The 26,030-nt window shown below is 40.3% G+C and overlaps 1 protein-coding gene across 4 annotated transcripts in view; it reads left to right on the top strand.

Annotated features, from left to right (window-relative positions):
• Positions 1 to 26,030, top strand: part of ABCC8 (ATP binding cassette subfamily C member 8) — a 135,380-nt gene that overhangs the window by 40,860 nt on the left and 68,490 nt on the right. For 3 of the 4 annotated variants that reach the window (XM_075928079.2, XM_075928080.2, XM_075928078.2), the window contains exons 7-10: positions 3,470 to 3,634; positions 6,609 to 6,764; positions 16,561 to 16,695; positions 17,560 to 17,722. In XM_075928079.2, coding sequence (XP_075784194.2) covers positions 3,470 to 3,634; positions 6,609 to 6,764; positions 16,561 to 16,695; positions 17,560 to 17,722 — 619 coding nt within the window. The remainder of the gene's footprint in view (positions 1 to 3,469; positions 3,635 to 6,608; positions 6,765 to 16,560; positions 16,696 to 17,559; positions 17,723 to 26,030) is intronic. The other variant, XM_075928081.2, reaches the window with a different exon arrangement.

Raw genomic sequence — 26,030 nt, 5'->3', positions numbered from 1 at the left:
TGACGGAGTCAGGTTAAAACTTAAACATTTACAGGTTTATTGAGGAAGCTTATAAATCATATGGTTGCAATGGCTATTGTTCTATTTCTTAACCGCTGACATATATATATATATATATAAAGAGAGAGAGAGAGAGTTACGAAGAAGATAAAGATAGAAAATAATGGTACCAAATGACAGCTTAATCTTTAAAGAGCTCTATTCTATGCATGCACTATAACAAAAGACACATACAGGTACAATTTTTACCCCCTTCTGCGTCACTCGATCCCAGCGTGTCAGGCCAGGATCGGTCCCTCAATTCCTCCGAAAGACGAAAATACGAGGTGGGCGTCCCCGTGGAACCTTGGGAGGTCAAACACCTAACCCGACCAGCAGGTAGAGGGCAGATTGACACTCAAAAGAGAGTGTGCTGCTGTACCACCTTATATACCCGTTGGGTCACGTATTTTCTCTTTCTTATCTGTAATGCCAAATGGTGCTGGTCTGTCTTTTGTGAGACCAGCTCTTACAAGGGAGTTGTGAACTTAATTTACTCTTGTAAGAGAGAGTTGAGAGGATTAAATTGGAAGTACTGGACATTCTTTTTCTCAGTGGGAATTTCCTCTCCCAGGGACTGTGTGTGTTCGAATCAACATGGGTGCCAGCCGGACACTTCTTGCAGCCTCGAGCTCAGTTTATTTCCTTAATCGTTTCTCAGAGTCAGAGAAACTCGCATATCCTGGTCTCGCATCAAAGCAGATCAAAGCTTAATGGCTATGCTGATTTTCTTATTGTTCCTACTCTGTATACAGACATCTCAGAGGGCAAGCAAGATTGTTTGAGATGGGGGGGGCTGTCTGGCTACAACTGGGTCAGAACAATGGTCCATCTAGCCCAGTATCCTGTCTCTGATAGTGGCTAGTTATAGAGCAGTGGTCTCCAACCTTTTTACACCCAAGATCACTTTTTAAGTCTCAGAACAGGTGAAGATCTACTGCCCCACCCCTTTCTTGAAGCCCCGCCCTCTCTATTCTCCTGTCCATCACTTGCTATCCCCAGCCCTTATACACTCTGTTAAACAGTTTGTTTTTAATTCATGCTATTTAAATGTCAAATGAAGCATTTACAATTATACATTTTGTTCTCTGCTATTTTGTAAATCTAAAATCAAGTATTGATCATTATATATTTTTTCTTCCAATAACGAAGTCTGTGTGACACCTGTGACTGAACAGTATCTGCCAGTGTCTTGAAGTCTGGGTTGTAGTCTGAGATTGCTAGTCGTATACAGTCCATCAGATGGGCCTCTGTGATCCTGCACTCAGCCTGGGAAGCTTGCTCCAGCACAGCTGGAGCTAGACGCAGCCTCCCTGGGCTGAGCGCAGGGCAGCCAGGCTGGAGGGAAGAGAAGTGGCTGCCCGGCCAGCTGGCCATGGTGCTCAGCCAGGGTGCACCAAGCTCCACGTGGGCAGGCGCAGAGGAGAAGCCGCCGATCAGCTGGAGCACGGGGCAGCCACTTTCAGCTGAAAGCCACAGTCAGCTTGCTGGGGTGTTTCAGCCCTCCCGACCTCCCAGCTCCCACCATTCCTCGCAGCTACTCACCTGTGTTGTTGCTCGGTGAGTAGCTGCTCCTCAAATGAGGAAATCTAATGTAAATGTACTGTGCAGGCATGCAGTTCAGAGAGGGCTCAAGAGCTACTCTTAGAGCCCCTGAGATCTACTGGTAGATCGTGATCTACTCGTTGGTGACCATGGTTATAGCGGCTTCCTTATTCACATTCTCCATTCCATTAATGATTGTAGAGCCTTCTATCATATCCCCATTCAGTCATCTTTTGTCTAAACTGAACAGACCCTCTTGTCTTTTTTTTTTTTTATTCTTTCATCATATGGAAGCTGTTTATTTTCTGTGCAGGGAAGGGCAACATTTCCAATTCTAGATATCTTCGTTGACATGTGATCAGAATTGCAATATTCAAGGTGTAGCCATATTATGGATTTATATAGTGGTGGTATAATATTTTCTGTTCTAGTATCTATCCATTTCTAGTCTATTAGCTTTTTTTCATTGCTGTGGATGTTTTCAGGGAACTATCCAAGATGACTCCAAGATTTTTCCTGAGTGGTAAAAGCTAATTTAGATCCCATTATTGTGTCTGTGGTGTTGGGATTATTTTTGCAATATGCATAATTTTGCATTTTTAATATTGAATGTCAGCTGCCATTTTGTCACCCAGTTTAGTGAGATCCAGTCCCCAGTTGTTAATAAACCTAAAACCTTTCTCCCTACACCATTGCCTCAGCCATGCATTAAGATCCTGAAGTTCTGCCTACCTTCTTTCCCCTTTATGTGGAACCTGCAGCATTTGAATGTTACCAGAGAGCTGCTGGCCTTTAATTTGTTATCTAGCAGCCTAAATTTGCCCTCCAGGATCCTACCTTTTCCTATATCATGTGAGATATGCAACCTTTAGTTTTGGCAGTCAATTTATCACATGGTTTACCCAGTTATCACAAACCCAACTATCTATATTTCTAATAATTTTAAAACTCCCCTTATTGTTAACTAGCTCTTGTTAATAATGCGGGTTCCCTCCCAAGCAGAAAGAGGAAACCACGACATCATCTGGAAGGAAGGTCCCAGCTACAGGATTGATTCCCTCTATGCCAGTTTGATGTTCTCCTTTCCCAAGACTTTCATCCAATTTGACAGTACATTGGCTGTCAGACTGAGGGTGAGACCGTTCTGTTGTGTCTCTGAAAGACACACAACTGTGACTCAGCTATGTACATCTCTGTGTCCTCCATTTCAGCCACTTTGGCTTCAAGAACCTGTATAGCTATTTGAGGACCATGATCTGCTTTCATTATATGCATATACCACCTGTCCACAAGGCAAGCAATCGAACATGCTTTTTTGGTGCAATAAACTGGATAGGCCTCACTCTGCTTCTAGACATCTGCCTGAATTATTTTCCTCTTGGAGCATTTTTATTTGGGGGGGGGGGAGAAGGGTGCTTGTTTGTCTGTTGGGTTGGTGAGGGATTATTGGCCTCAGATCACAGCATATTTGTTAGGTGTATATTCTTTGTGCATTCCCTCTCTAAACCCCTTACAAAGCTTCCCTGTTTGCTAGCTTCTCTGGCTGCTTAGGTGCTGGTTTCTTAACTCTGTTCTCTCTGTTAGTTTCAATGGATTCCTCAGAAGTTTAGGGGTATCTATGGATTTCTGATATTCCAACAAATTCTGCTGGATATAATTTTTAGGTTAAATAAAAATAGCTAATTCTTGTGATTGCAAAGCTAGACATCACAGTCTGATGCAAAACACCACTGTCTTCCTGAGTCATGAGACTGACAGTATTGGGTCAGCTTTGAAACAACTTCCCAACACATAAATTGAACTATTCAGACATGAGTTGTACAAAACTAAGCATGATTGAAAAAAATCCAATTAAATCTGTTTTCTAACTTTCTTTTCATTACAGATTAAAATTCTTGGTGTCTTCTTTATTTCCTCTCAAGAATTCCTAGCCAATGCTTATGTTTTGGCAGTCCTCCTGTTTTTTGCCCTTCTTTTGCAAAGGACAATTCTCCAGGCATCATACTATGTCGCCATCGAAACGGGAATTAACTTGAGAGGAGCAATTCAGGTACCCAGAATGCTAATAAGTAACATGTCTGCATGGGGAAAAGTCTTAATATACGGATGGGCTTTGCAATGTGCCTCAAAGGTCAAGAAATTCAAAGGTTTTTTTTTGTTTGTTTGTTTGTTTTTTTATTAATTGGGGAAGTAAATTCCGAAGTTGGTGCCAAACAGAACCTGTAAAAGATACAACAACAGAATGTAAAGGGCCCATCAAATTTTTACCTGAATTTTTGTCCGCAGAGAAATTTTTAAAACATTACAGATTTACTCTAAAAATACTCACTGAGAGTAGTCAGACCTATGCTATGTTCTGGAATAGACCTATGATTTGGTGGTGAATTAAAAAAATCCTCACATGAATTCAGCATGTTGACTGAGAATAGTATACACAAGCCATAATAACGTTATGCTCTTTCAAGAATTCCATAGTTGAACATATTGATTTTAAATGATAAGTAACATGTAAACTGATCATTTCTAGATAGTAAGGTTGAATGTGCCTTAGAGGGATATAGATTTTAAAGCTTACCAGAGCGCTTCTAAAAACTGATTATATAAACAATGAATTATTTAAAGTATCCCTTAAATGTGTATGGAACTTAAGGACAGATTCTTCTACCACCATCTCATTTTGTTGTGTTTTATTGCAAAAAATAGTGCCATTAAAATCAGTAGGACAGCTTCAAAATACATTACTAATCAACATGAATGATGATGGCAGAACTAGGCCCATACATATTATATAACAGTAAACACTGCATCAGAATGACTTTATTTGCTACACATTGTTCCACAGTTAGGAAAACTCTAGCAGTAAATGGAATAATGAAGTGTGATGTTATAAGGTAATGTTGCCAGATACACTGTTCAAAACATACCCTAAGGGCACGTCTAGACTACGCACGGCTTCCAAAAGAAGATATACAAATTCTAGTCGAATTTGCATATCTTCTTCCATTTTTTTTTTCCTGGAAGAGGCTTTTCTGATATTTGGCCCGTCTTCTACATGGGGCCAAATATTGGGGAGGGGGGGAAACCTCTTTCAAAAGCCCTCTTATTCCTCCTAAAAGGATGTTTACAGGGGGGCTTTTGAAAGAGGGTTTTTTTTCTGATATTTGGCCCCATGTAAACGGGCCAAATATCGAAAAATCCTCTTCTGGGGGGGAAAAAATGGAAGAAGATATGCAAATTTACATATCTTCTTTCGGAAGCTGCCCGTAAGAGATGGGAGGAGTCATCCTAATAAATATCCTATCCATTCAAATACACTAAGAACCAACAGGAGTCCTTGTAATAAATGGATACGCTCATTAGCTGCCTAATTATTGAATCCACTCCTGCTCGTCCAATTCCAAATTCCTCTTAGATGCCAGATCTCTGGATTCATTCCATCACTATTGTCCTGGTTACAGCTGATAAGAAAATTTCTGTGAAAACAACTTTCGATGAAAAATGTGAGAGGAAATCACAAATGTTTTTATCAACCTGTTCTTCTGCTTCTTACCTTGTTTTCTTCCTTTGTCCTCTTTTTTGAGCTGCTCCCAATGCTCCAGATAACTCTGAAAGATACTTAAAATATAGTTGTGAGAAAGTGATACAAAATTCCATAAAAAGTTGCTGGAAATGAATTCACCTGCCAAACACCCTTTCCAGATAGTTGTCCCAAGTTAAGATTCTTGTTCCCTGTGCTATATGTTACACAAAGGTCTGGTGCACTATGAAATTCTGTCATCATTCCAATGAAGAGCTTTTAGCAAACATCCTGGTGGTAGGAGAATGAAGGGTAGCAATTGCCTTGTCATCTTCCAGCCATATGAGGTTGTTGGAGAAGTTCTCTTTGTCCTACAGTTTCTCCGTTTCCTGACAACTTTTCATCTCCTTTCCTCCCTCATACGAATGTGCACCTGCTCTTAAATGACGTAATCCCTTCTGACTGAAGACTGGCAACTGAATCAGTGTGGTCTGGGTGCCTTTTATCAAATGAAAGTCTCATGAACAGCCATGAAGCAAAGCTGTGAAGCTTCGGTACCTAAATTGCAAACCAACTAGAGAAAAGAGCTTCTCAAATATTGCATATTATTTATTCTCTGAATCATGGAGCCTGATTCTTCCCTCATTTCACAATAGCTTTTAATTAAAGGGAGAATCTGATCTACTATGCTATTTGTGAAGTGGTGATTCTCCTTTTAATTAAAAACTATTGTGAAGTGAGGAGAGAATTAGGCGCCATGATTCAGAGAATAATTAATATGCAGTATTTGAGAAGTACTTTTCATCAGATTCTTCGCAATTTGTGAAGTTTTGGGTTTCTGAATTGTGAATCTAGAGCTAAATTTGCAGACCTCACATTGTGAAGTTCAGCACATCAAAACAGTTCTGGGTCAAGCTAGAACCGAAACACTGAAGAAAGAGCAGCATACGTGCTGTAGACAGCATCAGCGTTCTTTTCAGTTTCATGCAGTCGCTGTGATCCTTGCCATTAGGTCCTCAGGATCTGTGAGACTTCAATTCCTACAGGTGGCACTTGCCTTCTTAGTAGGGAGTATTCAGCAAAATGTTATGACTCTGATCACACAGAGGTTTCCATGAGTGTTACCACAGGAATGGAAAACAGGTGGTTTGAAGATTTTAAGTCCCTTATGAAGGATTTATTCATCCATCCCTTGCATGTATGCACACACAACTCCCATTGAAGTTCGCAGTAGTTTTTGTTAAAAGTATGCAGAAATAAGTATGTAGAACTGAAGTATTCTTTTATTTGTAATTTGAGAGTTTGTTTTGTGGATGTTTGCTAAGGCTTTTTGCCCACCTTTGCTGCATTTGTCTTCCAAATAACAAATCTGATTTTATTTTAAGATCGGCCCTTCATGTGGTAGCAGCTCCAAAACACAGACGCCCATCAATGTTAACGGTAGTGTAACGTAGTCCAAGCATCGAGAGTTTTCTCTGAACATGAAATTTAATGTTCTAATTTCTAGACGAAAATATACAACAAGATTATGCAACTGTCAACCTCCAACATGTCTATGGGGGAAATGACTGCAGGCCAGATTTGTAACCTGGTTGCCATAGATACAAACCAGCTGATGTGGTTCTTCTTTCTCTGCCCTAACCTTTGGGCTATGCCCGTGCAGGTAAGAACATTGAATATCTGTATGTTATTTATGTACCTAACCAACAGTGATCATTCTCTCATGAATTTGATTAAAGCAGAGAAAACAAGAAGATAGGAATGTGTTTAACAAAAGTAAGAATAAAAGAAGGTTGTCACTTACCTATGAGGTCATACATTTCCTTAAAACTATGTAGGTGGTGTTTAAAATAGCGTGTATTTGGACAGTATTGTAGAATTCTATTGAGAAATAACCCCTGAAGTGCTGCCAAACTGACAGGTTTGTGCAACAAATACCATTAGGTGCTACCCCTTGTCTAATTTATATTACATGGATGTGCTTGTTAACCTTTCATAAGCTGTTTTCAAGTACATATTAAACATTAGTCTTGAATATTAATTCTCATGAACTAGGAAACAGCACTGGCCATCAGGTGTGTTGAACAGATGGGCCCTGCATATACTTCCCACCAAATCCCTCCCAGAACACCTCATTCCAGCCTGACTCCTCTGCTATTTTAGTCCAGAATCGCTGTCAATCAGGGAGTGCCAATGTCATGTCAAACGGCACTGTATTTTGTTCTGCTCTTTCATAGTGGATACGTTTAACAGGAATTAGGGCAGACCATTAAATTTGTATATGAAAATATGATTTGATATCTTGTCCTGAGGATAATACACTATTCTTATTCTTAGAAATATCCTTTGGGATCATTACCTCCCCCCCTTTTTTTTAATAAACAATTCTTTCCTCTGTTGTTTAATTCCAGATAGACCAAATGAAAATCTGGAAGTTGTTTTTACATTGTTTTTACATTGTTTTGGCTGCCCATTTGGCCTAATTTGTTACAGTGTCTAGCCTAGCCAAAAGCTACAGTGTATATACACAATGTATTATGTGGGCATGTGGTAATAATAATTTCAAGTGACTGTGGCTGTTGTTTTATACAGGCACCTTTTTATTGTGTCTTTCCAGTCAAAGTGTAACCAACTGGCAGCAAATCCCCATCACAACTCATGCTCATGAGATTGCACAGCTTCACTTGCTACATGAAATCAGTTTGCTACTTTATCCTCTCCCGTTTCCTTGCTTTGGTCTATATACATATTCATCCCTGGCTTTTCACTCTTTATTTCTGTTTGTACTGTAGCTCTTAATTGCCTAGATGTGCAGACTTTATGCATGTGTAATGCCCATTGAAATCAGGCTTGCTTGCATCAGGACTTTAAGATGAGGAAAGCATGAAAGTCCTGGGTATTTTACCCATTAAAACAGAGAGTGTGTGTAAATTCCTTAGTTTGGAAAAGTCAATAATTATAAAAATAATAGAAACCTCCCAGACTCCAATTGGGAATTTCCAGGGGAGGCTCATAGTACTATAGTGTCTCTGGAAATTATTTCATCTGATATTAATATAGCAGCTCCAAATGTATTTCTTGGACTGCCTTTTTTGTTTGTTTTTTCCAAGAATGCCCACCGACAAATATAAATACACAACAGTGAAAGAGACAACCGACTCTAAAGTAACTTGCTGCTTTTACATAGACAGTTCAGTTTCAAATACATCAGTGACATCTTTGGACTGTTTACACAGCAAAGGTATTCTGCGAGCAGAACTACATTTGGGGTCATATGGGTAATCTGATAGACTACCTCCACCCCTCTGACTAACTCAGATTTTTCTAAGCTTCATGATGATTAATTCTGTGCTGAGCAGGTATAATTTCCATGAGGGCATGTGCATTAGGGGTATTGCTGATCTGAACACGCATATGTTGATAATGTAAATCTCCACTGTGCTGTGAGGCAATAAGGCTTCTGTATCCAAAAAAAGCATGCAATACAAGTCCAGTGAATAAGGTACTTGGCTGGAAGGCAAAGGACATGGCTTCTGTTCCTGGTGCTGCTGCTGAAACCGTTGGCGAGCCACTTACCTTCTCTGTTCTTGTATGTCTGCATCTGTAAAATCAGAGCAGAGCAACGATGCTTGTGCCCTATTTTATAAAGCACTTGGAGATCTATTATTCAGCTTCTCTGGAATTTTAATTTGCAGTAAAATGCAGCTGTTTTATCCTCCTGGCTTTACAGACTTTCATTTTACAGGGAATGGATAGTAATTTGCAATTCAATATTTTGAAAACTACAAGGACAAAAACGTAAACAAACAATATAAGGTCTGCAAAGCTCAAAAAAGTCTGTTCCTAACTTCATGCCTAGATCTGAACAAGTAGTAAAATGTAATGCAAATAACCCATTACAGTATTTATAAAATGTGTTTTAAAAGAATATTACACAAGTTATCTTACATTTTAGTGAGCCTATAAGTAAAGCTCTGCTTGTGGAGAAAATGTATGTTTCATGTGAGAATTATTGCCATAAATGGAAGTTTTAGGTGCAAATTAAGGGCATGGTAAAGACCCCAACACAACAGTAATACTTTGGACTCCCCATCAAATCTTTTTTCCTATCTTCTTTTGTCACTTGCGCAACTCTCAATTCAGAACTGAAACAGCAGTAGCAAAGTTTGTCACTCAGAAAAATAGAGGGACTTCTTAATGGGCTAGATGTAAAGAAAGAAAATGTTATTTCTAGAGCTGGTTAGGGAATTACTGATTAAACATTTTTCATCAGAAAATGCAGATTTATTAAGTGGGCTTCTTAGATTCAGGTTGGAATTGAAAGTGTTTGAATGTGTCTAGAATAGCCATTAGCCATAATAGTCAGAGGTCAGGAAGTTAAGGCAGTAACCTTGGAATATGGGTGACTGCTCTGTCCTGGTTGAATGCCTTAACCATTGGCCATTGGTGTGTATGTCAGAGAGAGAGAGATGGAACACACACATATCTCAACTGTGGACCAAAACTAATGTTGAAACCTCAAAACTTTTCACAGACTAAAACTCTTGTTTTCTCATTTGCCGTTTCATGATAATTGTTGCCAGCATCTGGACTACAGCAATAAATAAATGTGTGATGTTGTATAGAAAATGAATTGGGTTGAATGAGAGGATTGAATCAAACAATTATCTGAGTGAGCAAGGCAATGAGTTCTTCATTGAACCCATTTCCCTCTAATGCTGTTCAGAAATTATATTTAACACTCCGTGATGGAAGTGAGGAAATGTCAAGTAACATTACTTCATGTGTTACTAACTGAATATTGTTAGAGAGCTGTGTGGAGAGAAAGAAGTGATGTTGTTCTGGTTGAGGTGGCTTTATTTCTTCACTTGCAATCCAATTAATCATCCTTTCTTGAACTGCCTGGAGAATGTTCATGATTTGAAATATCTAATGTGTTACCATATGCTTTCTGTTGTCATTCTAATAATATTAGTGCTTGATTGAAGCTGTTCTCAGCCATGACATGAGCTAGAACAGGAGGAATTCTGGGTGACTAAGTGGCAAAACTCCCAGGGTATGTCTACACTACCCCGCTAGTTCGAACTAGGGGGGTAATGTAGGCATACCGCACTTGCAAATGGAGCCCGGGATTTGAATTTCCCGGGCTTCATTTGCATAAGCGGGGAGCCGCCATTTTTAAAACCCCGCTGGTTCGAACCCCGTGCAGCGCGGCTACACGCGGCACGAACTAGGTAGTTCGAACTAGGCTTCCTAGTTCGAACTACCGTTACTCCTCGTGAAATGAGGCTCCAGAAGAAGCTATATCAGACCTCAGATGTCAAGTTAATGCATGAGAATTGAAAATAATCTCTGTTGGCACAAAAGAGAGGCTGGGGATGCAGAAATAAGACTAAAGTACAAGGTGTAAACAAATTACAAAGTAGCAGCTATCTGCTAGGGGCAGGTCTACATCTGGTGTAAATGGCTGCAGCTTCGCTGGGCTCTTCTTTCTCTAATTTCTGGTTTCAATTTGAAAGTAACTGTCCATTAGGCAGTATAATTGATGGATTGGTTATTTTACAGATACATTTATTTCAGTATTAATTCTGGTGTGAATGTACTTCTAACAAGTATAAAGGGTACTTTCTATTGCTATTCCTTAATCCCCTTCCTAAATGGAAATAACTATAGCAAAGTTACTGATATAACTGCATCCATACTAAGTAGTATGTTTTTCTTTGACTATACTAGCATCGTTAAAACAGTACAACTTTCTAGGGTAGAAAAGGTCTAAGTTGTGTAAGTATGATATTTTCACCAAAACAAAGCTTTGAACTTATGTTGGTGCTGGAACACTGAAGTCCCTTGTTATTATAGAAATAACTAAGAACATGGTCATTTTTGGTGGGAGTGGAAATCAGAGGGAAGGCGAGAGAGAGAGAGAGAGAGAGAGCATATGTCTTAGGTATGTAAAATCCCACTTAATTGGTTAACTGGCCAGTGGAGAGCTGCTCCAGTCCCCACCAGTTAACCTTTCACATCCCTGATCTGTGTGCCCATGTGCATGCATGGATATTGTTTCCAGCAACATTTGTGAGGACAATTACAACTGAAAGTCAGTGTACTGAAAAGATGGTGACAGGCTTGTTGTTTATTGTTTAAAAAAATCTGGATGTCTGGGCATTATGTCTATTTGCTGTAGAGTTATTCTGCAGCAAACACACACAGTGAATTGTATACAGATAAAAAGGCCCTGATGAAGGCACTAGGGATGTTAGATAGCAGGTAAGAGAATAGTCCACTAACCACATGAAATCTTAGTGGTTAGTCAGCTATTCTATAGTCCCCAGCAGTGGGACTGGCATACAGTGCAATCCAGCCCCATTCTCGGACAGCCCCCTGAAGCCCCGCACTGCTGCCTATGTATCAGAGACAGCAGTACGGGGTGCCAGGTGGGAGCCAGTCTGTAAGAGATGCTAATTTAAAAACCAGCTCCACTCATGGTCCGGCTGCTTGCCACTCTGCGCTGCTGCCTCTGAAACTGAGGCAGCAGTGCAGGGTGGCAGCAGAGCCCCTGTCCACGGGGAGTATGAGTTCCCCACAGACAGAAGCTGCTGGAGGGAAGGGGTTGGGGGAGGCTGCCATGAAGCAGCCCATCTGTAGCGAGCCTGGGCCCCCTGCAGGCAGGAGCTGCTTCATGGCAGCATCTCCTGCCCCCCCCCCCTTGCACTGCTGCTTCTGATAGAGGCAGCAACATGGGGGGGGGGCGGAGCGGTAAGCTGCTTTTAAGCCGGCTTCCCCAGCACCGGCTCCTGCTGTCTTCCCCACTCTCCCCCCTTCGCCCCCCTCCCAATACAGAGGCAGCAGCGGGATTGCGATTAGTCGAGAAGATTAACCGGTAAGTCTAGGCTTCTCAGTTAATCATCTACTTGGTCACATCCCTAGAAGCAACTTTGAGACAAATAGAATGTTCTGTGTCTTTAATAAAAACATACAAGGACTGATTCTCAGTTCACCATGGTTCTTTTTATAGTAGTCTGGCAGTGCTAGGGGGCTGTAATTTGGGCATAAATTTCATTTTACAGTTCCAAGTCAATGTCACAGGTCCACAATGTAACTGAGAGGCTCATTTTGTTGTGATTTGTGTAGTATACAACCAGTTAGCTTTTGAAACTATTGTGTCCAATATTGGTCAGTGGGGACTTTCCTATTAACCTAGAAAAAGTATATCTACATTCAAATGCTCTGTTATCCCACAATGTTCTGCAACAAATCAGGGTAATTCCTGTGCTGTTTTTGTAGCACACTGGGTACACCAGGCTATCAAAATCAATGAATTCTGCATCATGTTTGTCGCCTCCTCTCTGCAATGCCTTTGCCTCACATCCGTTGCTTTCCCTAACAATACAGCATAAGCACTTTCATGGATGCTCAAAAAAGTCTTCTAATAAAAAATTGAACAAACAAAAATTATTTAATACAAATTAATTTTACTATAGAGACATTTAATCAACATTTTAGTCATTTTTATGAATGTTATCACTTCTCCTGGCTCAGAAGATTTATGCCTTTATATATTTTTCTAAAAGTGTACTGATTATGAGCCTTATCCTAGGTCCAACTGAAATGAATGGGAGTTTTGCTACTGCTTTCAGTAGCTGCCTATTTCAAGCCTACTAAAGTCAATAGAAAGATTCTCATTGACTTCAATGGGCTTTGAATGATGCAGTATTAGTTCCTGTAAGAACTTTTACCTTTCTGCTATTGGTATCTTTCCTTGTCTGTGGAAAATCCCCCATCCTTAAACCCCATGAATCATGGGAAGGATCATCAGTAGTCAAAAAAAGAAAAAAAAACAAAATGTTAAGAAACATTTTAAAAAAGGGATAGAGAATAAGAAAGAGAATATCTTATTGCCCCATATAAATCCATAGTATACCCACATAAATACTGCACGCAGATGTGGCCACCTCCTATCAAAAAAAGGTACCTTGGAATTGGAAAAAGTTCAGAAAAGGGCAACAAAAATTATTAGGGGTACAGAGTGGATGCCAAAAAAGGAGAGATTAATAAGACTGGGACTTTTCAGTTTAGAAAAGAGAAGACTAAGGGGGCATAGGGTAGAGGTTTATAAAATCATGACTGGTGTGGAGAATGTAAATAAGGAAAAGTTATTTACTTGCTCTCATAACAAAAGAACTAGGGGTCACCAAATGAAATTAATAGGCAGAAGGTTTAAAACAAACAAAAGGAAGTATTTATTCACATAATGCACAGTCAACCTGTGGAACCTCTGGAAGACCAGGACCTTAACAGTATTCAAAAAAGAACTACATAAATTCTTGGGGGATATTAGGTTACTCAATGACTATTAGCCAGGATGGGAAGAATGGTGTCCCTAGCCTCTGTTTGTCAGAAGCTGGTAATGAGCGACAGGGGATAGATCACTTGATGATTACTTGGTCTATTCATTCTGTCTTGGGCATGTGGCATTCGCCAATGTCAGAAGACAGGATTCTGGGCTAAATGAACCTTTGGTCTGACCCAGTATTGCTGTTCTTGTGTTCTAGTCATATTTTAAATCAAACATACTTTACTTTTAAAACCACACAAATGGCAGTTACCTGCTGGTTCTAATTATGTTCCATCCTCATAAAATATTCAAGATTCTAGATTTCTTTCATCTGTAAGAGAATCAGTCATAGTAATGAGTTTCTTGGTCATTGTAAATTGTCATAAATATCCCAGTCCTGGGCAAATAAAAGCTTTGAGGTTTTGCTTAAAGGAAAGTTCTGTAAAGTTTCATTACAGTATTTAAAACAAAACAAAACACAGTTATCAGGAAATTGTGATATAACTACTTGCTAATGATCAGCTATCCTTTGAACTGGCTGAGGTCAATGACTTGTTATCTTTTAGAGAGAGACAAAGTGGATGAGAGAATATCTTTTGTTGGCTTAACTGATGTTGTTTCACCTCCCACCCCTTATTTCTCTAATACCTTGGGACTAATGCAGCTACAGAGGTGCATAGTTACTGTTTCTCTATTAATGGTTATGTGGTGTCTGATATCATAAGGGTTAGAATTCATTGTAATAAAATGAATGGGTTTTATAAAAGAACCCATTTTGTTTAAGTAGCAGAAGGTTCCATTCCCAGAATCAGTAGATTCCCGTGAAAACTGCATGAACTTTGGAAGTCCACAAATGTTAGAGCTGTCTGCTTCAACTCCCTTTGCCTTTGCACTAGCTTCATGAACTTACAGGATTTCTGGCCTTAGTTGGAGTTGTGCTGACAGGCTCCTCCTCGCAGAAGGTTCTGTGCCATGCTCACAGCCTTCAAAGCCACTTTGTTAGATGGGCGGTTCTGCCCCTTAGTGGTTTAGGACCTCCTCCTACAAACAGCTCCATGCAAGAAATTGACATTGAGGTCTTCAGTGGCATTTCTGTGTTGAAACAAACCCTACTAAAGTCAGTGAAAAGAATCCTACTGACTTCAGTGTGCTATGGATCAGGCCCATGGAAGACTTGTAAAATCAAATCCTTATGGCTTCAAACAGTATGTAGAGTGTATTTCAATTAATATTTAACTTTTGTTCCTAGGGGATTCCCATCCAGGATGTACTATTCCTCCCTTATTCCTTTCATTACACTGAATTTTCCTAAGTAAACATTGCAAATTTTTAAAAGTACTTATTGTCCACTTTAATACCTTTTAAATAATCTGCTGAGGTGAACCAAAGGATTATTCAGGGTAAAAATGGCTTCAGAGAGTCAAAGGAAGCTTTGCAGTAACCCATTGAATAAATGCAAATTGTAGTGGGCAAAGTAAAGAATTTGTTTTCCTTTTCACACGCATGTTTAATTAGAATTAATAATGATTTGGAAGTTATGGACTTAGTCTGGATCCTACTCTCCTAATGTCAATGTAATTCTGACATCAGTGGAGGTTATCCATGTAAACATTATAGGAGTGAGCCCATACAGCTCATTAAACAAAATATTAGGGAAATTACCAAACTATATTTTTAACTAACTAATGGGAAATGTTACATGAAATTGACTTTCTAATCTTATGTCATATGCCCTGCTTTTATGTGAAAAGTTAGAGTTTAGTTTACATAATCTGTGATGTGCAGCATATCAGTAGCCTGAATTGCGCACACATTTGAATGTTAGTACCTCATTACTGGAAATGCCTTGCCTGATGGGTTACGTTTATAGTGATGTTTAGAAGATCGAAGGGCAAAATATTCCCTCTCCACTCTATGCTGCAGTTTTATATCTCTGCAACATAGACCAGCAATGAGCATTTTGTCCTTTTTCTGTTTCTTAAGGAACTGTGTGTTTGACACAAAGAGATCATGAAACATCACACAAATTTACTGCAGTGTTTATTTGAGGTGAAGATTCTCAGTGGTATGAATTCTCCAATGATTTTGTTCCTTATTTATTTGTGCATTATAATGTACTGTGTGGCATTTGTCTTTAGCAATGCCATTGCTTCACAGTAAAATATCCTGCTCTTTACTTTACATTCAAAATGAATAAAATATCAACAGTATTTTTAACATCCTTTGACGCTGATCTCCATTTTGGGACACTGCCACTCTTACGTATGTGTAAGTCCCAATGAACGAAACTAGGCTTTTTCCATGTGTCATGACCTGAAAGATTGAGACCAGACATAGAGCTGTAGATGTTTCCTTATTTTAAACAGTGGGGACCTTAAATCTGCCAAAAATTGTGACAAAAATATGTGCGGGTACAATAAAGTACACATCATGGCATCCAGTCACCAAGGAGGGAAAAGGTTATAGTTACTTTCAACAGCATGGTGAGAAATATTAAATGAAAAGCTGGTAAGCTATAATTATTATTACATTAAATTTCTGGTGCTTTGTTGCTCTCTCTTTCTGTACCAGGGAGTCCATGCAGTACAGAACTGTACAGCAAGATTTTCTACACGTATTGCAATCTGGGATTAAAAACACACAACCCATCAGTTGAAGGAGACCCTCCCTCCTCCGCTCCCCCCCCTTTTTTGAGAGAGAGAGAGAGAGAGAGTCACACTGGAAGTCCATATTTTTCCCACGCCAAGCTGTGCTTTTTCTGCTAGTAGTAAATGAATGAAATTCTGAGCAAAGTAAATTGACCATCATTTGGTTTGGTTTGGTTTGGGGTTGGGGGAGAGGATTGTACTTCACCTCTATGCCTCCAATTTTTGTTCACAGCACATGCTTTCCTTGGAGAGTGCATAGCTGCGATTTAGATTTTAAATACTTCGTGTGTTGAGTTAATAATGCAGTCTGTGAAGTAGAACTTTTGGAATTGTACATAAAACCCTGAGGTAGGCTTTGTCATAATCAATGTCCTTTTAGCACACATTCCAGGAGCATTTATAGCCTTTACTGCCTGCTTATTCTTTGCTGTGCATATACAATGAGGTAATTCCTTGTCTTTCTATCTCTTCATCAGATTATTGCAGGTGTTGTTCTGCTCTACTACCTGCTTGGAATCAGTGCCTTAATTGGAGCAGTAGTGATCATAGTGCTTGCACCTGTCCAGTACTTTGTGGCAACAAAACTTTCCCAGGCCCAAAGAAGCACATTAGTAAGTATCTTCAAACACAGTGAATCAACCTCTGATATTTATTCATTCATCTCCATTTTGGATTGCAAAGCCAAGCCTATGATATTGGCCAAATATTGCCTCTCTGAGATTGGTAACATTATAGTATGTCAAAGAAAGGCTGAGAAAGTAACGAAAAGACAAGCAGCAAGGACGCCATTTGTCTTAGGTTTAGTTTCTCGGACTTGAGCACCTTCCTGCACCCAAAAGCCTTCATTCCTGGCCCCATAAACTGAATTTCTGGGATAGTTCCACTGTGGGAGGTCAACTTCCCTAACTCCTCATGACTCCAAGGAGTACCAAGGTAAACAGTGGACACCCTCAGCATTTGATTTAGTGGGTCCTTACTAGACCTGCTAAATCAAACTCTTGAAGACCGACCTTCAAAGCATTGATCTTTCTGGAAGATCAGGTTTATAGACAAGGATTTAGAGGGGGAAAAAAAGAAATAAGAAACAACATGTGTTCACTTTAATATATCATAGTCTGTGTGACTTTTAAATTACCATGTAAAAATATTTATTTCAGAGTGTCAACAATTATTGAGTTTTACTTTATTTACACAGTGAACATTCTTAGCATACCAATATTCTAGAAGTCATGCCAACCTCTAAGTGGGACTAAAAGTGGGACTTTGTGCTCCTATGTCACCCGGACATTTTTGAAAATCACACTCCTAGAAAGGGAAAAGTGAATAGACAAAGCTAGTGAAGATTTTATTGACTGATGAGTGTCTACAACCTGTGAGGAACTGCAAGTGGTTTACATAGTGACATGGATTCTCGTTCTAAAGAGACAGGTGATCTAATAATTCTCCTTAAATTAATTTGCCTGTAATCATTGCAGGAATATTCCAATGAGAGACTGAAGAAAACAAATGAGATGCTTCGGGGCATTAAACTCCTTAAACTCTATGCCTGGGAGCACATCTTTCACAGTAGTGTGGAGGAAACCCGGCAAAAGGAAATGACCAGCCTCAAGGCCTTTGCCCTCTATACCTCCATATCTAGTAAGTTGCTTCCTTTATCACACTGGTGAGCTCATGCACAGCTATATTGTTACCTCCTAAGGAGTTTACTGTTTCTCAGATGGTGTAGATCTTGCAGCATTAGGGCCTGATCCCTTACTCCTTATTATGCAGGCAGATCTTCCCTTTAATTCAATAGTGTTTTGCTTGTATGAGGTGTATGCAAGTGGGCCCTGAATAATTAAGTCTTTAGTGGGTTCAATAAATGAAATATCTTGAAAATGTGTCCATTCCAGTTATCCGTTGAACTTTCTCTTTTACAGAATGTGGATTTGGAGGTCAGAGTGAAGGACAAATAGCAGCCTGGGGGAATTGAGTGCTGAGTAGCCTCCCTCGTCTGACTGTCAATACTCCCCAACCCTGACTAGCATCATTGGTGGGGGTTGACAGATTTGCCAAACCTCTGAGCAAGTGGGGGGGGAGGGGACATCTCTGCATTCCAGGAAGGGGCAGAGCCTTGGGTAGAAGGGGCAGGGATCCATCAGCACCACCAGGAGCACATTGCAGTGTGGCACACCTCTCCCCCACCCCCCTGGCAGCCCTCCAAGACACCCATTGTGGGTGCTTTGGTAGCAATTTAAAGGGCCTGAAATTCTGGTCACTGCCACTGTTACAATAGCGGCGGTGGCAGCCAGGAGTCCCAGGCCTTTTTGAATTGCTGGGCCCTGGGGCAGTTACCTTCTTTGCCGCCCTTTTCTATACCCTCTCCTCTTGTTGGCGGGCCTGAGATTCACTTTCTGGTTTTCCAGTCTTGGGCCTCACCAGAATGGAGAGTGACTGACGTGATGCTTTTGTGGTGTGTGCACATTAAACTAGCCTTTGCATGTGGGTCTGCAGATTGGAAAAGTCACCACAATTCCTTGTTCAGCCCCCCTAATCCAGGTTTATCTGAACTTCAAACAACAAAACCATTTGTAAGCAAGCAGGACTGATTTAAGGCCTGATGCTGCACTGTAATGCACTGGTGAAGAAGCCTGCTTCTGCAGCACTTCCAGTACTTCTTTGAGAAAAGAAGAAGTCTGTATTGCTGCCTGTAGGACAGTAAAAAAACAACAACACCATACTAGAGTTGGGAAGTTTCAAAGGCAAAGCAGAGATACTTGATTTTATTCGTTATAGCGCAGTGTCTTGATGTACATCATTTACGGTTGTAAAAAATGCCTCTAGCTTCAGACTAGGAGTAACTGCCCAGTTGCTGCTTTATTTGTGGCTGTGACTTGTGTTTCGTATTTTTCCTATGAACAATTGACAGCTCATAACAGTAGAAAAGCACTGCAAAAGGCCCTTTTTGACTTGTGTTTCTATTTTCAATGTGATTGTGCAGTGTGTTGTATCCCAGTACCTTGTATCAAGCAATATACACCTCGACGGTGAAGCTTCAGAAGAGAAAGATATCACAGGGGAAAGCACTTAAACTGTGGCTCCTTACCTAGATGGTTTCATTATGAAACTGTAATGATTCTCAGCAGGATTCTAGCATTCTGTAGACCCATGGGCACCAACTGGTCGATCTTGACCAGTCGATTGTGAGGCGTTTGGGGGCCCCCCATTTCCCCTCACCCCCGAGAAGTCCCACTACCCACCTCAAGTGTAAATGGAGGTAGTGCCGTCTTCCTGCGGGGTGGACAGAAGTCCTGCAGCTACGCACCACTTCCGGGGGCTCTGGAAGTGCACTGGCTGCTCCCCTCCCTCGGGTCTGTGGCATGTCGGAACTTGTGGGGGGGTGCCCAGAGGAGGCACGTGCTGAGGCTTCCCTCCTCTGCGGGAAGGAGAGTTGACCCTGGAGGAGGCAGCTTGGGGTCTTCGACCCCAGAGGAGGCACACGCAGGGGCTTCCCTGCTCCATGGGAGGGGGAGTTGGCCCCGGAGGAGGCGCGCATTCCTCTGCGGGGGGTGGGGGGAGAGGAGTCCTGGGAGGATGCTGGTGCAGGGGACTCCCTGCCCCCACTGGCACCCTGTCCCCTGCTGCAGAACCCTGTCCCCTTCACCCCTCCCCCGGCACCCTGTCATCTTTCCCCTGTGCCCTCTGCAGAAACCTGCCCCCACCCCAGCATTCTGTCCCCTCCCCCAGCACCCACTAGCACCCTTCCCAAGTACCATGTCTCCTGCTCCCTCCAGCACAGTTGGGGCCACATTAGTGAGGCCTGGGGGGTTTTGGGAGGAGGTGTGTTTTTGTTCGTTTGTTTTTGCATCTCCCTTGTGTGGCCCCAACTGACTTTTCTGTGGGTCACTGACTCCCTGACTTAAAACAGGTTCCCTGACCTTCTCATAAATAAAGACAATGCAAAAACTTTGTGTGTTTGATATAGTATTTCATTTAAAAATGAAGCCTGGTCAACAAACCCCCAATTGGGGCCAAGCCCCCATCTGGCCGCAGCATTACAACACTCCTGCACGCCCCTCCCAGATGCTAGATCTGAGCCTATCATACACTGGAACCCCCTGCCCTGAGCCCCTCACATACCCCAACCCAAAATTCTGCACCCTCACATCCACAAGCCTGTGACTTAGTAGCCCAACACTCCATCTGACCCCAACACTGCCTGGCCTGGAGCCCCCTCCCGGAGCCAGCATCCCATTCTCCACCTCCTCCTGCATCCAGATTTCCTCCCAGAGCTTGTACCTCTCACCCCTTCCCATACCCAAATCCCTCATTCCCACCCCAGAGCCCACACATCTTGTCTCAACCCAGTGAGGGTACGGCTAGACTGCAGGAGTTTTTCCAGGATTCTAGAGAGATCCTAAAAAAACTCCTCCGCATCCAGGGATGCATTTGTTCTTCTGCTTTTTTTTAGTGGAAGAGCAAACATCGTCTTTTGGTAACCCCTATATTCCTCGTTCTACGAGGAATAAGGGGGATTCCAAAAGAAGGGGGTTTTCTAACATTTAGTCCAGTCTTCACAGGCCAAATGTTGGAAAAACCTCTTCCTACATAAAAATTGGGGGGAAAAGTGGCAGTGTAGAGTGTATAAGGACTGGAGATAGCAAGTGATGGAGAGGAGGACAATAGAGAAGGCGGGGCTTCAAGGAAGGGGTGGAGTCTTGGGGGAAGGATGGGGTGGTAGATCTTTGCTTGTTCTGAGATTTAGAAAGTGATCTTGGGTGTTAAAAGGTTGGAGACCACTGCTGTAGACAGGTGAAGCTGAGGGACCCTAAGCAGTTTTCAGCATTCCAGTTCATTTCCTCATCAGTCTTACTTCATCTCTTAGCCTTCTGTAAAGCATTTACTCTCCCTTTGAATTGAGCTTAGCCAAGCCTACAAGTGAAGAGGATGTAAAAGGTTCCTATGACCTCATGTCAGGAGTATCTGTGCCTTTGCTACTTTCATTTAGGCCAGATTTACACTACAGCTTACATAAGTAACCTACGTTGCTCAGGGGTGTGAAAAGTCTGCATCCCAGAGTGATGCCGTTATGGCCACTTTGACAGTGCTGTATTGATGAGAGAGCTTCCTTTAACACAGTTACAGTCTCTCATGGAGGTGGATTAACTGTGTCGATGGAGGGTGGCACATATGGGGATTGTAAAATTACAGAACGTATATTTTTCTCAAAATAGGTATCAATAGAATGCTAGGCATAACAAACATTGGATCTACTGTCTGGATTCCATACATCATTTACAACTACTCTTTATTTACTATTCACATCCATAAGTGAAAACTTGCCACACAAAACCTCATTGTTTTGAAGTAATAGTGTAAAAATACAAGTGTGTGATAATAAAAATTAGGTCCAAAAATGATTAAATCAGTTATACCTTATTAAGAATTACAAAAGTGACTCAAAACAGCATAGAAAAATAGAACTATTCTGGCATTAACTAGGTGGCAATAAACCTGATGGAGACTCTCAGGATGCGTCTACGCTGCACCCTTACCTTGAAATAAGGTACGCAATTTGTGCTACGCAAATTGCATAGTTCCTTTCGGGGTAATTTCAAAATAAAGCGCTATTCCAAAATATCCCTTAACCCTCCTGGAATGAGGGTTACGGGGACGCTGGAATAGCGCACCTGTTATTTCAAAATCTATTTCAAAATAGCAGGCGTGCTCAAAAGATGTGGAATGGCTATTTTGAGATACTTCCAGTATCCCAAAACAGCACCGCAATCTAGACATAGCCTTGGATATTGTCCTGGCAGTACAAATTAATTGGAAATTAATTTTGCTGAGTTTTGCACACACCAGATCAGAATGGATAACTTTACCATATCAGTCTGCCTATCAAAATTTCTGAAGTACCCATCTCTAGTATATAAAACATTGGTATTTGTATACCTGATATCACCATATTTCACCACCTGAAAATGTGGTGATATTGCATCATGGTTCATCTTCACTCTCTCTTTATATATGAAGCTGTCATTGCACGTGTAAGATTTTATTTTTAAAAGTAAAGAGGAAAGGGTGAGGGAGGTGATGTTGAAGGTATTTTTTTGTCATTGGGCAAGAGGAAGGATAGACAGACATTTTTTAATTTGCAGGGAACTACAGTGAATGCAGCAGGCACCTTCTTGGAAATAGGCTCTTGCCCTCTATTTGATTAATTGCCTCCTGTCAGAATCCAACCAGTGGGAACAGCTTGGCAGTGATTAAAAAAAAAAAAAAAAAAAAGAATGATTCAGAAAAAAGAGAAATTTCCTTCATTTTATCTTTTATTTTAAATGTAAACTTTGAATTTTCCAGGCTTGTTTAAGGAGAAATATAATTTTCCTTTTTTTAAAGTCCCTAATTATTGGTCAATATTTACAATTTAATTCTAGCTTTTGCCTAGAAATATATATATATACAGTGTTCATTCATTCAAACACACTAAGAATTAGAGCAACATTAATATGGCACATACATTTTAAACATATAAAACATGCAAAAATGGAGTACATTTCAGAATTCAGTAAAGATCTTTTTTAATGTATGAAAACAGGAAGGATAATCTATCAATGTCTAAGAGCACATCTAATCCTTCTCGGAGGTTATGTCCAAAAAAGGACAGTCAAGGAGTCAGCCAAAACTATTTGAGGGTCAAATGAGGACATTCCACAGGAGAAGATAAAATAACTTGGGAACATTTTTACTGTCTGAATGTTGACTGGGCCCGGTGAGAGGAAAAGTCATACATGGATATAAATAAAAATTGAGGTTAACCTCTTTCTTTAGTGTTACAAAACTACTGGTATTTTCCTAGGATAGATGCAATGAGGTATCTTTTATAATATGTTTAGGCTTGGAAGAAGAGGATTTTTATTGGTAAATATCAGTAAACATTGACGTCACTGTGCCCACGTGAACTGAAGAAATAAAATAATTGAAATTTACAGACAGACAAAGAAAGAAAATACTTGAGAACTTCTTAGAGTTTGATTTTAGGATATTTGCTTTATATATTATGACAGGCGATGTTGACAGTTTAGGTTTTAACTGTTATAAACCTTTAAACTTTTATCTACATTTCTGCTGTCATTAAATAATTACTGTATGACCTCCTTTAATTTCCTGTATCTGTGAAAATTTAAATAAATATTGAAAAATATTTAGAACCCATAATATTGAACTATGAAAATTTAAATTCATAACTGAAAAAATGTTTAAATATAGATTCTGACTCAGACCAGTGGTCCTTCTAGCCCAGTATCCTGTCTCTGGCAGTAGTCTGTGCCAGATGCTTTAGAGAGAAAGAACAGAACAGGACAATTTTCAAGTGATTAATGCCCTGTCATCCAGTCTAGGCTTCTGGCAATTGGAGGTTTAAAGACACCTGGAACATGGGTTTGATTCCATGACCATCTTGGCTAATAGCCATTGGTGGATTTGTCTTCCGTGAACTTATCTAGTTGTTTTTGAGCCCATTTATACTTTTGCCTTCAACAGCCCATAATAATGAGTTGCACAGCTTGCTGGTGTGTTGTTTGAAGTACTTCTTTTGTTTGTTTGAAATCTACTGTTTGATATAAAAGTGCCTGCTTCGTCAGGTGACAATTCAAGTAGCATGTGAAGGGTTAACTAGCACTTCCCTAATTCATGACTTGATAAACCAAAATCATATCCCCACTAAGTCATCTCCCTTGTAAGCTATACAGTCCCAGTCTTCTGAATGTTTCCACACCCCCAACTCATTTTTCTGTACCTTTTCCAATTCTAAGGCATCTTTTTTTAAGATGGGATGACCATCATGGATTTTTATAGTGACATTATGATATTTTCTGTTTTATTATTGATCCCTTTCCTAGTAGTTTGTAACATGGTTACCTTTTTTTTGACTGCTACTGAACAATGAGTGAAAGTTTTAAGAAAACTCTCCATGGTTGACACCAAAATCTCTTTGAGTGGTAACAGCTAATTTAGACCTCATCATTTAGTACAACTGAATTTCATCTGGTATTTTGTCAGCTAACCACCCAGTTTAATGTGACACCTTTGTAGCTCTTTGTAGTGAGCTTAAGACTTTAATTAACTCTCTTGAATAATTTTGTGTCATCTGTAAATTTTGTCCTCTTTTCCATATTGTTTATGAATATGTTGAATGTCACAGGTCCATGTACAGATCCTTAGGAGACCTCACTATTTACTTCTCTCCATTTTAAAAAACTGACCTCTCAGTCTTACACTTTGTTTCCTATCTTTTAACCAGGTACTGATCCATTAAAGGGGCCCTCTTATCTCATGACTGCATAATTTGCCTGTGAGCCTATAAGAGGGGATCTTGTCATAGGTTTTCTAAAAGTCCAAGTACTCTGTATCAACTGGATGACTCTTGTCCATGTGTTTGTTGGTACGCTCAAACAATTATGATAAATTGGGGAGGTGTGATTTCCCTTAACAAAAGCCTTTTTGATTCTTTCCCAACATACCATGTTTATCTATGTGTCTGATGGTTTTGTTCTTTACTGTAGTTTCAACCAGTGGCTGGTGCTGAAATTTATGCTTATTGGGCTGTAATTGCCAGAATCACCTCTGGAGGGTTTTTTTTAATTGGCGTTATGTAAGCTACTCTTTAGTCATCAGGTACAGAAATTGATGTAAGCAATATGCTACATACCACAGTGAGTAGCTATGCAATTTCATATTTGAATTTCTTTAGAACTCTTGGATGAATATGGTCTGGTCCTGGTGACTTCTTAGTGTTTGTTGCAACTCCTCCTCTATGGACAATTCAGTCTGGAATAGCGGCAGGGAATCCTGTGGCACCTTATAGACTATAACTGAAGTGTAGGAGCATAAGCTTTCATGGGCAAAGACCCACTTCGTCAGATGCATACAGTCTGGAATAGTTCTTCAGATTTGTCACCTAAAAAGGATATGGTTTCCATATTTCAGATCCTGTGAAACAAAGACTGATGTAAAGAGTCCTTGAGTGCTCCTTTAGCACCATGATCATGCGGTGGCCCCACTAACTGTTTGGCAAGCTTCCTGCTTCTGATATTTGCTCTTCAAATTTTTTGTTTGCCTTATTATACTTTTACATTTGACTTGCCAGAGTTTATTCTCCTTTCTAAGATTTGACTTCCCGTTTTGAAAGGATGCCTTTTTCCCTCTAACCACCTCTTTTACTCTGTAGGGTAGCTATGGTGGCATTTTTTGGTCCTCTAACTTTTTGTAGGGGGTATTTATATTTTGAATTTAAAAATATCTATTATGATGCTTTTAAATTGTCTTCATTCAGTTTGCAGGCAGTTCCTCTGCAAATGTTCCTTTGAATTTTCATTTAACTAACTTATTTTTTGTGTAGTTCCTCTTTATGAAGTTAAATGCTACTGTGGTAGGTTTCTTTGGAATTTTCCCCCCTACATTATGATCGCTTTTACTAAGCAGGTCCGCGGCATTCAACTCTTGGATAAGATCCTGTGCTCCACTTACGATTAAATCAGGAGTTGCCTCTTTCCTTGTGGGACTCCAAGAAACGTCATTTAATGTGTAGAAATATTGTCTCTGCATCCCTTCCAAAAGTGACATATACCCAGTAAGTCTGAGAATAGCTGAAATCCCCCATTATTGTTGCAGTTCTGCCTTTGTAGTCTCTCTAATCTTGAGAATTTCATTATCGCTGTCTCTGTTCTGGTCAGGCGGTAGATGGAATATTCCTATTCTCTAATTATTCAAGTGTGGAATTTCTATTCATAGAAATTCATTTAAGATTTTTACTTTATTTGACTCTTTGATTTCTTTCACATATATATAGTGCCATTTCATGACCATCATTCCTATATATTTCTGTACCCTGATTACTGTAGTTCCACCAAGTTTCTATGGTGCCCCTTATATCAATATCCTCACTTAATGCCAAGTAGGGTTG

Source organism: Pelodiscus sinensis, chromosome 5, assembly GCF_052426305.1.
Source record: "Pelodiscus sinensis isolate ZL-2025 chromosome 5, ASM5242630v1, whole genome shotgun sequence".
Lineage (NCBI taxonomy): Eukaryota > Metazoa > Chordata > Testudines > Trionychidae > Pelodiscus > Pelodiscus sinensis.
Note: the sequence above shows the minus strand (reverse complement) of the source record. Positions and strands in the feature narration are given on the sequence as shown.